Source organism: Pyrus communis, chromosome 13 (assembly GCF_963583255.1).
Source record: "Pyrus communis chromosome 13, drPyrComm1.1, whole genome shotgun sequence".
Taxonomy (NCBI): Eukaryota; Viridiplantae; Streptophyta; class Magnoliopsida; order Rosales; family Rosaceae; genus Pyrus; species Pyrus communis.
The window spans coordinates 14,443,166-14,458,202 of NC_084815.1; the positions used below are offsets into that span (position 1 = coordinate 14,443,166).

General features: G+C 38.7%; 1 protein-coding gene and 1 non-coding gene across 2 annotated transcripts; one reads left to right on the forward strand and one right to left on the reverse strand.

The window, feature by feature from the left end:
* The first annotated feature begins 667 nt into the window (after positions 1-667).
* LOC137712225 (uncharacterized) lies at positions 668-2,888 on the forward strand. The gene is made up of 2 exons (XM_068451338.1): positions 668-1,633; positions 2,241-2,888. Exons 1-2 carry the CDS (start codon positions 668-670, stop codon positions 2,886-2,888), a joined length of 1,614 nt encoding a protein of 537 aa, XP_068307439.1.
* On the reverse strand, positions 1,220-1,324 carry LOC137714034 (small nucleolar RNA R71). The gene has a single exon (XR_011065376.1). It is a non-coding gene; the product is annotated as a small nucleolar RNA R71 (small nucleolar RNA).
* Positions 2,889-15,037: the final 12,149 nt, after the last annotated feature.

Here is a 15,037-nt window from a genome sequence, read left to right on the forward strand (position 1 = left end):
TCAAAGGGTTTTCATAAAGCATAATGAATCTTTCACGTTCAGATTTGATCCGAACGTCCGGATGGGTTGCATGTTAGATATACGTTCTATGTTGGAAGTTCCAAGTAGAATATAAATTAGGAAAACCTAACCTTCAAAGTGGCATGTGTAGATCATAAGTAATTGGTAAAAAAACATAGGATTGCTAGGTGATGGTGGAACCCTATTGCTTTCTTAATTTGATTTTTCCAAAACAGTTTTCTTTCCCCTTCATCTTTAATATTACATATTAGTTTATTTTTATTAATTAGATTCATTTTAATTTAAGTAGGTTATAAAAGCAATCATCTCAATTTTTTGCTTTACAATAATTAATTGAAATTTCGTTTGTTTCGAATTATTTAATAATCCATGTGGAGAACGACCTTACGAGAACCGTTTATACTACAACAACCTTGTCATTCTTGCAAGTAACATAGGAGTTTTTAACTCGTTTGCATGTGTGGTAAAATCTCTATCAAGAAATTGGCGTCGTTGCTGGGATTATTTAAAATAATTCGTTCTAATCAGATTTTCCATTAGTTATCGCTATCTATACACATAAAAAAAATAACAAAAGTAATATTCATTATTATTTTATTTTTACAAATTACAGCAGTACAACAGTGTAGATTACAACAATATGTGCATGGTCAGCACCCGTTCAACAGTGCAGAAATTGTTTCATTTTGATCCAGAACCTGAGCAGATTGTACGGAGGAGACGCAGGGAGAAAAATTTACAGTGGGTTCCTTCTTTACAGGAGACTTTTCTGCAGTCTTTATTTTCTGAGGATATGCACAGTAAGGAAACAATGGCATTTGTTATTCTAGAGGCTGGGCAACCTTTAGGGAATTCATTAACAGCTCATGCCACTAACATACCAAGTTGCATTACTTATCCGGAAGTGGAGGAAGGGTCTAGATTCGAAATAAAGCAGCACATGTTGAATATTTTACCTACATTTCGTGGGTTCTCAACCAACGATCCTAACATGCACATTGCAGAATTTTTAATGGGATGCAAGAATATTTTGGTGAGAGGATTTTCATCCGAATCTATTAAGCTCCGTTTATTTCTATACACTCTAAAAGATCAAGCAAGGAGATGGCTCCTCACACTTCCATCTAGAAGCATTAGCACTTGGAACCAACTCAATGAAAAATTCTTAAGCAAGTATTATCCAGCTTCAAAAACTCTTGACATGAGAACTCAAATTTTATCTTTTGCCCAAAAACCAAATGAAGAGTTTCATGAGGCGTGGGAACAGTTCAAAGAGTTGATTAGAAAATGTCCACATTCTGGTATTAACTGTACATATCAAATGCACATATTTTTCAGAGGACTAAATATGACTACAAAAACTGTTGTCAATGCTTCATGCAAAGGTTCATACAAGGATAAAAAAGCACAAGAGGCTTGTTTATTATTTGAGAAAATAGCAGCAGATACACAGCAATGGGCAGTTAAGCAGCCACAATCTAGGTCTGTTTTTGAGATGTCTAATGGTTCACCATATGTGTCGGCACAAATTGAAAAAATGGAGAAAAAGCTTGCAAGATTTGATGCAAAATTTGACATGTTATTACAAAGAATTCCAGGTTCACAGGTTGCTGTACAGCAGCCTTTACAAGCTGCCTACAATATTTGCAGCATAACAACCCATGATTTTTTTGAGTTGTCCACATAAAGATGCTTATCCGGAGTTTACAGCAGAGCAAGTTAATGTATTTAATAATTTTCAACGTCCCCGAAATGACCCATATTGAAATTTCTACAACCCGGGTTAGAGAGATCATCCTAATTTGAAGTGGGATAGAGATGAACATGCAAAGCCATAATTTCAACAGCAGGTACAGCAACCTGCTGCACCTAAGGCTACTTGGGAAATTGCAATTGAAAAATTAGCAATTACTACAAATGCAAGATTTGAACAGACCAATCAAGAAATCCAAAATATGCATGCAACAATGAAAAATATGGAACAACAAATTGGGCAGATTGTGTTGCAGATTTCAGAAAGAGCACCGGGTACATTTCCTAGTCAAACAGTACCTAATCTAAGAGGACGAGAAGAATGCAACGCTATACGGACTTTACGGTCTGGCAAAAGTTACAACAACATACATGAAAACTGCGCTGGAAATTTGCAGGCAGCACCACAACCACAAACAGTTTCGGGAAATTTTGCAAAATTTGATATTTTTGCAGATTCTGGGTAGCAACAAGACAGATCCAAAAATACTGCAGAAGCTACCACAAAAAATGCAAAACGTGTTTATGTGCCTCCAATGCCTTATCCTGAAAGGTTAAAGCCTAAAGCTAAAGATCAACAGTTGACAGATTTTATGAAGACTTTGGCTAAAGTTCAAATTAATCTTCCATTAATTGATGCAATCGAGAACATTCCATCTTACGCCAAGTTTTTGAAAGACGTTTGTACAAAGAAAAAGAAGCTTGTGGATTTTGAAAAAGTGATTCTAGCAGAACAGTGCAGTGCGGTCTTATTGCATAAATTGCCTCCAAAGAAGAAAGATCCAGGGAGTTTTACTATCTCTTGCACCATTGGAAATTGTGATTTTAGTAGTGCTTTAATTGACTTAGGTGCTAGTGTAAACTTAATGCCTTATTCTGTTTTTAAACGTTTAGGTGAAGGAGAGCTGAAGCCAATCTCCAGCATTATTCAATTGGCTGACCGTTCAATTACCTATCCTAGAGGAGTCATTGAAGATGTTATTGTTAAGGTTGACAATCTATATTTACCAGTTGATTTTATGGTGTTGGACATGGATGAGGATTTGACAACACCCATCATTTTGGCCCGCCCATTCCTGGCAAGACTCTTATTGATGTTGAAGCCGGAACTCTAACATTCCGGGTTGAAGATCCAACAGTTGTTTTTAGGTTGTTTGAAGCTATCACACATCCAGGTGACAAGCAAGAATGCATGCGTGTTGATGCATTAGATGGCTTGCCTCGTACCAAATTTGTGACCAGATCATCAACTGACAATCTGCCCATAAAGACTCAAAATGTGATTCATGAGTGTGATGGTAAAGCATAGCATCACAAAATTCAGTTGCTTGAAGTGCAAAAATCAAAAATAGATCTGAGCAACTAGATGGACCAAAAACACCAAAATGTCAAGGGCAAGAATAAAAAGTTGCAAGGTAATCCAAGTTACAAAAAAATATAGCCTGGTAAAAAAGTATGGTTGTTAAGTTCAGATTTCAAGTCAATTCCAGGGAGACGAGTCTTGGTGGAAGGGCCCTTATATGGTTAAGCAGGTTTTTCATAACAGTAACGTGGACATTCAAAAAGAGGGCAGGGGTTGTGTGCTCAAGGTCAAGAAGTCTTTACTAAAGCCATTCCTAAGAAAGTTTAGTGCACGCGAGTCATTGACTCTAAAGGAACCAATGATTTGACCACCAAGCTTCGGCGACGTCTAGCTATGGACGTTAACTAAAGCGTTTGTTGGAAGGCAACCCAATTTTCTATCCCTACTCTTTTTAGTTTCTTTTAAATTCAGTCACCTATTTTATGGTTGTTAATTTTGTTACTATTTGTTTCACTTACTATGGAATTGGAAAAAAAAAAAAAAAATAGAAACAGAAAACATCCAAAAAAAAATAAAAATAAAAATAAAAATGCAAACTACACAAATATTTTGTTTTTAAGTTATCTTTTTCTAGCAGTATCTATGTGAATCTGATACACAAGTCTACGAATATGCAGGTTGCTTTCAAAACATTCCAGGCACAAACAAGAGACTGAAATGAAAGTACTGGATGCACCTAGCAGCAAGTCTACTTTACTATCAACCACATCAGTTACTTAAAGTATAAATCAATGAAGGAAATATGGAGCAAGTTCGAGATTGTACCTATGCAAATGCGGATCTAGGATTTTCTCTTGGCTTCCTAGTAGCTCCAGTTGATTTTGTGCCTTGCTGGGTTATCCGAATCTGCAACCACAAACTTTGAAATGAGATATAAACTTAACATATCACTATTACAGCGTTCAAGTTTGGGGGTAGTCAAGATTGTATAGATTGCATCCTCGGGTCCATATTCAAGGTGCATATCTTTTTCTATATCGATGAAAAAGACGAGTTGTATACCTTCAGATTCGTGGATCATTGTGATCTGTGAGTTTTGAGTTCATGGATCTATGATGTCAGACTGTTCTTTCCACTTATCTTTTCTGTATCTGCGAGCCTGGGTTGTAATTTGTACAGTTCTTTTCATTTTCCTTGCGGATCGAGGGTACCTTTTCACAGAAAACACACATGCATGAATATTTGAGCAGGGTTTCAAGATTTGTTGGTCACACACAAGCTATAGTAGGTGATTAAGGGATCTTTACCTTTGCATGTAAGGATGGAACTCCAATATCTGATTTCTGAGCATAACTTTGCTCAGGGAATGACGGTGATGACAATCTGAGCTTAAATCCATGATGGTTTGAGGCATGGGAAACGAAAGGTTTGGTTGAGAAAAACAGCTAAGGGTGAAGAGGTGTCACATCCCAGCCCAGGACGGATTACTTTCCAGGCCCGTTTCATCACCGTAGCACGATATTGTCCGCTTTGGGCTTACCATTCCCTCACGGTTTTGTTTTTGGGAACTCACGATCAACTTCCCAGTGGGTCACCGATCATGGGATTGCTCTAGCTCCATTTTCGCTTAACTTCAGAGTTTTTACGGAACCCGAAACCAGTGAACTCCCAAAAGGCCTCGTGCTAGGTAGGGATGAGAATATACATATAAGGATCACTCCCCTAAGCGATGTGGGATGTCACAAGAGGGGTGTGGAAATGAGAGAAAAATGTGAGGGAAGGAGATCTATTTTTCATTTTAGAGATAAATGGTTTCTGAGAGCAATGGAACATCATGGAGCTTTTCAGTTGGAATCCTAAGGAACTCACCACCAGGATGCACGCCACGTGTACAAATCTGGAGCCTTTCATGTCCGTTCGAGAAGGCTGTGTTAATAGAGGGAAAAAAGAGAGCTGTTCGGCTCTGGGTTTGATGAAACGAAGAGAACCGTTGGCTCTGGGCTCGACACAAGTTCACAAAGGGGATCCAATGTGGAATTAAAAGCTAGGGGTTTTCGGCCCCCCTGTGTGGCGTGCGTGTGAGCCCCAAGATGGCCTGCTGGGCTACATGAAAACATGCCAATTTTTTAAGTTTTTCCTTATTTGCGGCCCACTGCATATGCAAGGATCCAAGCCTTCTACTCCACGTGTTCATGAGTTCGACACCCCAGGTATCTCTTTCCTTGTTCATTTATTTTATTTTATTTTATTTTGTTAATTCATTCTCTTTTAGTTATTTTTCTCTTTATTTTTATTTTCATGTTTTTACATGGTTTAGTTTATCTTAGTTCCAGTTTTTAGTTTATTCTTTCTTTTCCACACCTTGAGGACAAAGTGTGAAATAAGTTTAGGGGTAGGAAATAACATTTTAGGTTTTTAATTTTTGTGTCAAGTTAAATTTTCATTCTTTTTAAGTTAATATCCATAGAATATTTTAAACGTTAGAACAAATAGACAAGGTGAATGTTAATCTCACATTAGAGTCTTTTCCATTTATCGTTGCTTAGACACTAATTCATGAGTTATACTTTGACAATTTGCACATTCACATCAACATGGTTTGTGGGGATTGAGATTGAAACACTTGCTTTTAGTCTAAGTTTCATTTTTAATTTTTGTTCTAAATAACATAAAGTTAGTATGTGTTATAAAGTAATAATTGTCTCACCCGAGGCTTTACCTAGTAATCGGGTCAGTCCTGCCTAATTAGCAATGATTCTCGCGTCAAACGGTGGAGTTTTGGCATGGGGCAGGGTGGTTGGTTAGTTTCGTAGCCTTTTCAGCTCGAGTTAATAAGTCCTTAGGGGTGTTCTACACCTACTGCCCTAAAGCCCTAGTGGTTTGGGAGTCATTGACCTAAAGCTTGCTACATGGGTTGGATCGAAAGCTTAAGTGAACTGACATTCCACGACCACTACTGTTACTGAAAAAAATATTATATATGAAAAAAAAAAAAAGGAAGAGAAAATCGAAAAGAAGAAAGACAAAAAAATAGTTATATTTAAAGTTAGTATGTGTGAAATAAAGAAGGACGAGAGGTAAAGTTTTAGTCGAGTCTCCTTAGCTATGTTGATTCACATTACACCAATCAAAGTTTGTGAATTCTTTTCTAATTGATTCTAAATGGCTTAGACTCTGTGGTGAGATTGGTTGAAACTTTTGAAAAGATGTTTTGATTTTTAACATGTTCTATGGATTGCAACTTTGAAGGTTGAAATTTTTGTCAGTTAGTTTTAGTTAAGTTTTTAGTTTGTTAGTTTTATTTTTGTTTTCTAGTTTTATTTTGCTTGAGGACAAGCAAAAAGTTAAGTTTGGGTTTGATGAGCCAATTTCATATTATATATTTTACCCTATTCTTAGTATATTTTAGTTAATAATTTGGAAGAATTTTGATACTTTGAATTGCATTTCCAATATAGGATTCTCAACTTCTTCTGGAGCAAAACATGGGCAAATGGACGAATTTTGGAGTAATTCTAGTTGGAGGATGTTCGTGAGTCACTTAGCTTGATCGTATCAAAATATCAGATTTTTCCACCAAGCGGTTACTTTTTGGCGATAAAATAAAGGAGCAATGCGCAGTGCTGGAATAGTGACGTTTTCGGCTTAACTTGCATTTTTGGAGCCCAACATGACCTCGGATGGGTTCGTGGCCTTCTGGAGATATGTTCAGAACTTCCTGATCTTCAAAACAGGCTATTATCGGCCTGATTTGAAGGAGATTTGAGGCTAAAACGTTGCTTGACAGTTTTTGTGCAGTTTATCCTAAGTTACTTAGGACTTTATGTTTTAATATATTTTATTATTAGTTAGCTTCCTAGTGGAAATACTTGGTTCCTAGGGTTTGTGCGGCTGGCTTTGAGGAAGATATAAAAGGTCTTAGTCAGCCCTAGTTTGGGGATATGGTTTTTTTATGCAACTTTGGAGACAGAGAGTAATGGCTAGGGTTCTTAGAGATTTTCTATTTTAAGGTGTTTTCAATCCTCTTCTTAATAATATTTTCTATGATTTCAATTATGAATATGAGTAACTAATTCGTTTTGCTAGGGCGAAGCCTTGAGCCTTAGCATTAATATGTAATTTTTATTTAATTGCTTATGATTGATTGCATGTGCACTTTGAATTACTAATCACTGTGATTAAAACTATCTAATTGTCTTAATGCCTGATCACCATTAGGATCTTTAGAAAAGTAATTTGATGCAATTTTGGTTGGAAGGTTCCCTGAAATTGGCGTTGGCTTCTTGTGATTAATAATTGTAATTTCACTTAAGATGAACACCACATCTTAAGGGTTGCATGGTTTTTCAAAGGGTTTTCATAAAGCATAATGAGTCTTTCATGTTCAGATTTGTTTTAATTTAAGTAGGTTATAAAAGCAATCATCTCAACTTTCTACCTTACAATAATTAATTGAAATTTCATTTGTTTCGAATTATTTAATAATCCCTGTGGAGAACGACCTTGTGAGAACCGTTTATACTACAACAACCTTGTCATTCTTGCAAGTAATGTAGGAGTCTTTAATCCGTTTGCGTGTGTGGTAAAATCTCTATCATGTGTCTCTTTACCTTCAGTTGTCCTTTTGTGTTGACTTTCAAGGTTGCTTGGTGCTTCATCCTTGAAGAAACTGAGCTTCAAACGTTGTCTTTTTTTGCTAAAAAATCGAGCTTTTCTTCCTTTGACGTTGTCTTCCTCTTTCTAGAAGGTTGCTTGGTTTCTTCAAGTCTTTCTAAGGCCAACCGTCATGGATGAAAGCTAGCCATGTTGCTTTGCTTCTTAGGTTTTGACAACCTTTTGAAAACAGAGCTTTGGGGTGTTGGCGGGTTAAGCCGCTTGAAGAAGGAAGTTTGGTCTTGACCTTCAATGCGATCAAGTGTCGAAATTTTGGGTTTTGAATGATTTAACCTATCAAAGACTGATGTTTAAGGGGCGAGCTTCTGCTCCTTTTGATTTTGTTCAACGTTTATGCTGATGTGTTGAGCGCTAACGTTTTTCACTTTGCTTGAAATCTTCACAATCGTATTTAGTGTGACTCCAAGTCCAGCTTTGTTGTTGTCAACTCCATAACCATGTCCCTTCAACTTTTGTTGAGTCTTGGTGAGGTCATGTTCTTTATTGTTGACGGTGTTTAAAACCTTATTTCTAAGATTTGAAGGAAAGGTGAAATCGTACCCAGCCTTTGACATGAGTTTATAGGCGTTTGGGTCGAAACCTTCTTCAATCCTCTTGGTTGGAAGAGTACTCGGTTCTGCCCCTTTTGGAAAGGGTTTTACGAAACCTTGTGGTAGTTTTGAAACTTTAGTGTTACCTGCTATGTCAGAGGTAAAACTGCATTTGTCTTGAGCAGCTTTTTATCGTCCTTGTGTAGTTGTGTGTTGGCTTTGCTTGTTCCAATTTCAAATGAGGATTGCCCATTCTTTCTTCTTGATATTATGATGTATCGAAAAACAGGTGTGTTTGGTCATTTTGAGGGCTTCATGCTCCTTTTGGTTGTTATCGGTTTGGCAAGCTCATCATCGTTTTTGTTTGAAGATGGCACGACTTCCCCTTCTTACTTGTTGGGCATGGCTTACCACTCTTGTTTCTTAGGTGTGGCTTTGCCTGTGGATTTGATCTCCTTTGGAAGAGCTTTGGGTACCATGTCTTCATCCATGTAGAACTTGGCATCCGCGAAGTGTGATTCAGCATCAGTGAATGGCTTGGTGTCACCTTGTATCACCTTTACTTCTTTTCGGTAGAACTTCAAGCATTGATGAAGGGCAAACATCACCACTCCATTCTCTTGGATCCAAGGTCTTCCTAAGAGCAAGTTGTAGGAAGTTCTTACATCAATCACATGGAATAGCGTGCTTGATTTGAGTTCACCAATGGTCATTTCTACTCGAATCATGCCCATTGCTCTTTGTCCTCCTTGGTTAAAACCTTGGATTAGGAGGTGGCTTCAAGATAGTTCATCCATCTTGATGCCGATTATGGTCATTGTTGACTTTGGCATGATGTTTATGGCTGATCCACCATCCACAAACATGCGGTTGACTTTATGCTCCTTACGTACCCAGAGACGAACAAATGACAATTATGAAGCTTTAATCCTAGCAGCAAAGTCTTCATCAGTGAAGTTGATTGCGTCATGGGCGGCACTACATGTGGCATATTCATGTGGTTGAAGCTTCAAGCCTTCGTCCTTGCTTTCTTGCACTTTGTGGTCGTCGGGACTCACCAAGACTGCTACTAGTGCTATTCGCATCTCCTTGGGCAATCGTAGTGCTTCCCCGATGCTAAAGTGTGCCTGCAGGCCTTGTTTGGGCGTGAAGGTCGTCTCTTCCTCGATGGCAAAAGCTTTACCTTTTGAGGGCTCTTCTATCTCTACTTCAACCATGTGACAAGCAACGGTAGTGCACTGTTGGAAGAAGTCCTTCGGGAAGTACTCATGCAAGGAGATGAGAATGCGTGACTCTTGCTCCATAGGTTCCTCTATGTATGTTGGCTTAGCAGCTCTTGTGTTTTTTCTAGGCTTCCTATTATTGCGGTGGCAGTGTTTTCTCCCTTGTTCCACCTTTGGCCGTATGGGTTATGGACTTGGCTTTCTTGCCATTTTGTAGGTCACCAATGTCCATCTTTCTTCATCATCAGTAGGTGCATTTTGGTCGCTTACCCCTAGTGATGGTTGTACAGAATATGTTGTGTGGCTTAAGCATGGATGAGAGTGGTCATGTGTCACTTAGAGAGGCACAAGATCAAAGGATTCGAACATAATCGTGGTAGTGTGTGTTATGGCTGTGTCTTCCAGGTCGAGTTCAATTTGCCCTTGTTGTGCTAACTTCATCATGAGATCTTTGAGGATGAAGCACTTGCTAACAGGATGACTCACGATACCATGATACTTACAGTACCTATGATTGTAAACGTGATTCATCTCTTCGGGGCGTTTGCATTCAGCTAACTCAATTACCTTTTTTTTCCAGCAAGTCGTCTAGCATTGTAACCACGTCAAAGTCAGGAAAAGGTCTTTTGTTCCAGTTCCTTCAAGGTGTCTTTGTACCTATCTTGGGTGCAAGAAGGCTAACATTTCATCTCCTTTGTTTTGCTTTTGGAGGAGATCTTCATGGGTGCGGCGGAGGTCTTTATGGGGGGTAATATGGATGGCAAAAACTTCCTTGGTGGGCTTTTTCCCATTCTCATCTACCTTTGGCGCGAAACTTTATCCTTTTTTTAAATCGGTGATCAGCTCTTTCTTCCCATGATTGGTAATACTCAACTCCATGTCATGGGATCGAGTTGCTAATTCTTCAAAAGTTCTTGGTTTTATGCCTTAGAGGATGTAATGTAGCCCCCAGTACATGCCTTGAATGCACATCTCAATGGCGGAGGTTTTAGAAAGCCGATCTTTGCAATCCAAACTTAATGAATGCCACCTATTGATGTAGTCGACGACAAGTTTATCCTTCCATTGTTTCGTACTTGTCAGCTCCAACATGCTTACGGTGCGACGAGTGTTGTAGAAGCGATTGAGGAATTCCCTTTCAAGTTGGTCCCAGCTGTTATATAGTCGAGCTCGAGGTCAATGTACCAGTCAAATGCATTACCTTTTAGCGAACACACGAACTGCTTGACGAGTTAGTCTCCATTCGTCCCAACATTGTTGCAGGTTTCAATGAAATGGGCAATAAGTTATTTAAGATTGCCCTTTCCATTGAATTGCATGAATTTGGGTGGCTGATAACCTATTAGCATCCTTAAGGCGTCAATCCTTTTAGAGTATGGCTTTAAGTACAACACGGAATCATGCGAGCTTCCTTCATATTATGCATTGATCATGTTTGTGATCATCTTTTGCAGCTCTTGGATAGAGAAAGATCCTATGAGTGTCGCAGCTTGGTCTACCTCTAGCTTTTCCTTAGTTTTGTCTATCAGAGGCTCATTTTTTTTTTTCAGTTCCTCCTTTGGTGGATCAACCTTCAGGTTAGCTTTTTCATTATGCTACGTCTCTAAACAGTTGACGAGTGTAGCAATCTATAACTCATTTTCATCCACGGTCCTTGTCAGCCTTGTAATTACTTTGCTCATTTGTGCCAGCTACTCTTCAATTGAAGTCGCACCAGTAGTCATAACTTGTATGGCTACGGGATACGAGATGCTACTTGAGTTGGCATTGGAAGTCAACGACTCAGAGTACCTTCTCGGGCTTTCTTTCCTTGGCGCCCATAGCGAGGCCAGGGTGATCATGGGCTCGTGCCTCGAGTGCTCTTGCTCCTCTGGCAATGTTGAAGTAGGGGTGGAAGGCACGGCGGATAGAGCTTTTTCCTTGCTTTAGGTTATGACATCCAAAGTGCCACCATTTGCGGCAAATATGTTCTTGTTCTTCACGTTGATTGCTGGAATAGCTTGATCCTTTCTTGATGCCATGTGTATTTCTTGTGGATTTGAAGACAAAGATGAGAGGCAGACACGTCCCACTGGGCATGTCAAATTTGTGAACACGAAAATTCTGCAATGAATGAAACGAGAACACGTGTACAAAGTAGATTTGTATTGATGAATTTGTAGGTTATTCATCCAAGGGTCTTGGCGACTTGATCTTGAATCGAACGTTGTTACCAGTTTTGAGCTTGTAACAAAGTCTTGAAAGAATCGGCACAAATGCTTATTGATTCTTTAAGGAAATACTTCTACTTTGGTCGAAAGAGAGCTTCAGCTTTGGTTGTACACTCTTCGAAGAGAGCTTTGGCAGAGTATTAGTCTTCAAAGATTTGGCAGTGGTTCTCCTTTTTGTGAGAATTTCGGCTCTTCAATGTAGAAGTTGTCCACCCTTTATGCTTGTCTTGGGACCTTGTATTTATAGACTTCTTAAAGCTTGCCTTTGGATGGATTTGGCTTTGATTTGTTTCTTGATTCATCCATAGGAGAATTTAGGCATGTTTTGTGTCTTATTTTAGCCACTTTCCCTTACCTTGGCCAAATTATAGGCCTTATTACCTATTTTGTGAGCAATCTTCAATTCTTGCTTGTTTTATGAAGATGCTTTAGCCTTCTTTCCGGTTTTGGGAGCAACTTGGACCCCTTGTCGATTTTAAGAGGGATTTTCTCCTTCTTGCCCACTTTTGGGAAGGTTTTGTATTTCCTTTGCTTGATTTGTGCCACATGTCTTTGATGAATTGTCTATTTGTGACAAATGATACGCCACGTGGAGCTTTGGGATGCATCATTTGTATGCAACGAAATTTATATGTCTACATAAACATTTTAGTAAACTGAGCTTAAACTTGTCTACTTCCACTGTGGTAAACTAACATATTTGATCTTAGTTGATGAGTGTTGCTGACTAGTCAGACAAGCACGTATATAGATTTTAAATTGCAGATTACTTCCACCCCAAGTTACTCGGACTTCTTGTTATCAAAGGATTGTCCTGGATGGGTTAAGTCCACTTTAAGTTCTTTTTCTTGCCTTGTGACCGAGGACTTTCAGTTCATAGTCTTGTATATTAGAGTGAGGGGAGTCCAGATCCCTTAAGTCATTTGTTTGGTTCTTGATTGGTTTTAAATGAAGGCGTATCCATCAAAGTGACCAGATCCAGACACAAATGAGGCTCTCTTAAAGTAGGAAAACAGATGGATATGACTTGAATACATATTGGAGAATACATTAAGCAATAGATCTATTAACTTGTAAAACAAAGAAAGAGCTTTGAGTAAGATTTCACCTTGTCCGTCAAGGTCGATCTTCTTGCAATCACTTTTATTTTGAGTTTACAAGGTTTATATGTTAAAAAAGGATGGATGGCAAACAAGTTTACACAAGGGAATCAATACTACGCCACTAGGAGTGATATCAGAGCTTCTAAACTAGACAAAAGATGGTTTTTGTAGGGAATGATCCTGAAAATGACTGAGATCTGGGCTGATTACAATTTTTTGATGCAAATCTGGCTTAAGAGCAAAGTTGTATGTTTGTTTGGTTGATTGGTTGAGTGTCCTTGTCTCTGGGCCTCTTCCTCATTTTATACGCAAATTAGCCTGACTATAGTGACTTTACTCTTGCCTGAAAGCACATGGAAGGTAGTGAATCATCAGCTTTTTACTTGTATTGCCACTGGAAAGTGTTTTTTGGCTAATTATGAGTTAATCCAAATCACTTGACTTTTAAATCATAGGCACATGGCCTATGCATTAGTGGGAAGGCGCCAATTTGGCATCTTTGAGCTTGCAAACACTTGCAACCCAAATTTTCAAATATTAAGCCAAACAGAAGGTTCATGCAATCAAGGCTGAAAAACTATCGAGATAAACACGGTTGTTTTGAACGAACCTGATTTGTAGCAGCAAAAATTCCCTTCAAATTTCGAAACGCAACATAGGAGTATGCTGATAACGTGTTATGCCTTATATTTAACTAAGGAAGAGAGGGGATGCAACAAAGAGATAGAGTGGAGAAATTGTAAGATGCTTAGGGATTTTGTGTGTATTCATCCCTACAATGCCTTAATTTATAGTAGAATGAAAGGAGAAGATTAACTTGTCTTCAAGTAAGTACAATCCTATAAGGAATGAATAAGTAGAGTAATAGATAATCTAGAAACCATATCTATCTAGAATTTATACTAGGGGTGGGCATGGGCCAGGCCTGGCCCAAAATTGAAGGAACCGGATCGGACCCGTTTTATTTACAAATGGGGCGAGGCGGGGCGGGTTTTGGATTTTTCAAAATGGGATCTGGACCTAACCTTGCCCTTTTGAAACGGGCCAATTCCTATGGGTCCCCACGGGTCCAAATCTTCACTCACGCAGTCTAGTCTTCGTCATCCTCTTCGTTCCATCAAAACCACCACCGCAAGATCTGCACTCTCAAGGAAAATTAGGGATTAGATTAGGGTTTTCACAGAACTTTTTCATACAAACCCACAAATCCAATTTGCCTTCTCATCGGCTATGAATTCAAATAATAAAATAAAAGGAATACCTTAGGGTTTCTGAATCTAAGCAATTTCAATCAATTCCCCTTTGATTTCCTCTTCGTTCTCATCGACCACCAAAAGGTTCTGCAAATAGAAAAATTAAAAAAGAAAAAAAGCATTGATGATTGATCTATAATTTCAAGTTCCAGATAAAACATAAAATTTCAAGTTCACAAAACACCTAAATAATCCTAATAAAAACCCTTGCAGCAGAAACTTAGTCGACCTCGTCGATCCTGGGACCTAGGCCGCTGGCACTAGAACAGCATCATCATCAACTAGCCGGCACCGTCACCAGCAATTCCTAGGTTCACCTTGTGATTGTGTTACAGATGCTCTCCGACTCCATCTTGTCTTCATCTTGTTGCCTTCTCTCCCTCTGACAGATGAAAAATTGAAGCAATAGAAAAATTGGTTCTAGGATGTCGAAAGAGCGAGATGGAAAGGAGAAGACAAAATATTAATTTCAATTCTTGCTCAAAACCAGGGCAACCACACTCTTATATTTTCCACATAGCAATTTTGTTGTTAGTCTCAAGCAGGAATCAAATAACTCAACAAATTAGACACCCCAAATTTCAATCTTTATCACCAACCTTCAACCCAAACCCCAAATATTTTTCTTCACTAAACCAAAAAAAAGACCCAGGAGCATAAGTAGAGAAAAGGACAGAAGCAAAGAGAAAGGAGAGAGCACAACACCTAGAAAGAAAAAAGTGAGAAAATCATTAAAAAGAAAAAACAATAAAGAGAGAGCATACACGAGAAGACAAGAAAAAAGAGAAGGAAAGCACTGCAGACAGGAGGAAGAATAGAGAAAACCATAAAAGGAGAGGAGGAAGGAGAGCACTAGCACGTAGAAAGAGGAGAGAAAAAGAAATTTAATCAGTAATCGTAGGATCGCATCGAACGGCCAAGATCAATGGGAGAAACGAGTCCAGATGGGGCCCTGTTTTTAGGACTGT

Excerpts from the sequence above, each read along its gene's own strand:
- LOC137712225 (XM_068451338.1), top strand. The coding sequence starts at position 668 with ATGGTCAGCACCCGTTCAACAGTGCAGAAATTGTTTCATTTTGATCCA. Across the intron at positions 1,634-2,240 it reads TTCCAGGTTCACAGGTTGCT|CAACAAGACAGATCCAAAAA; the intron begins GTACAGCAGCCT and ends GATTCTGGGTAG.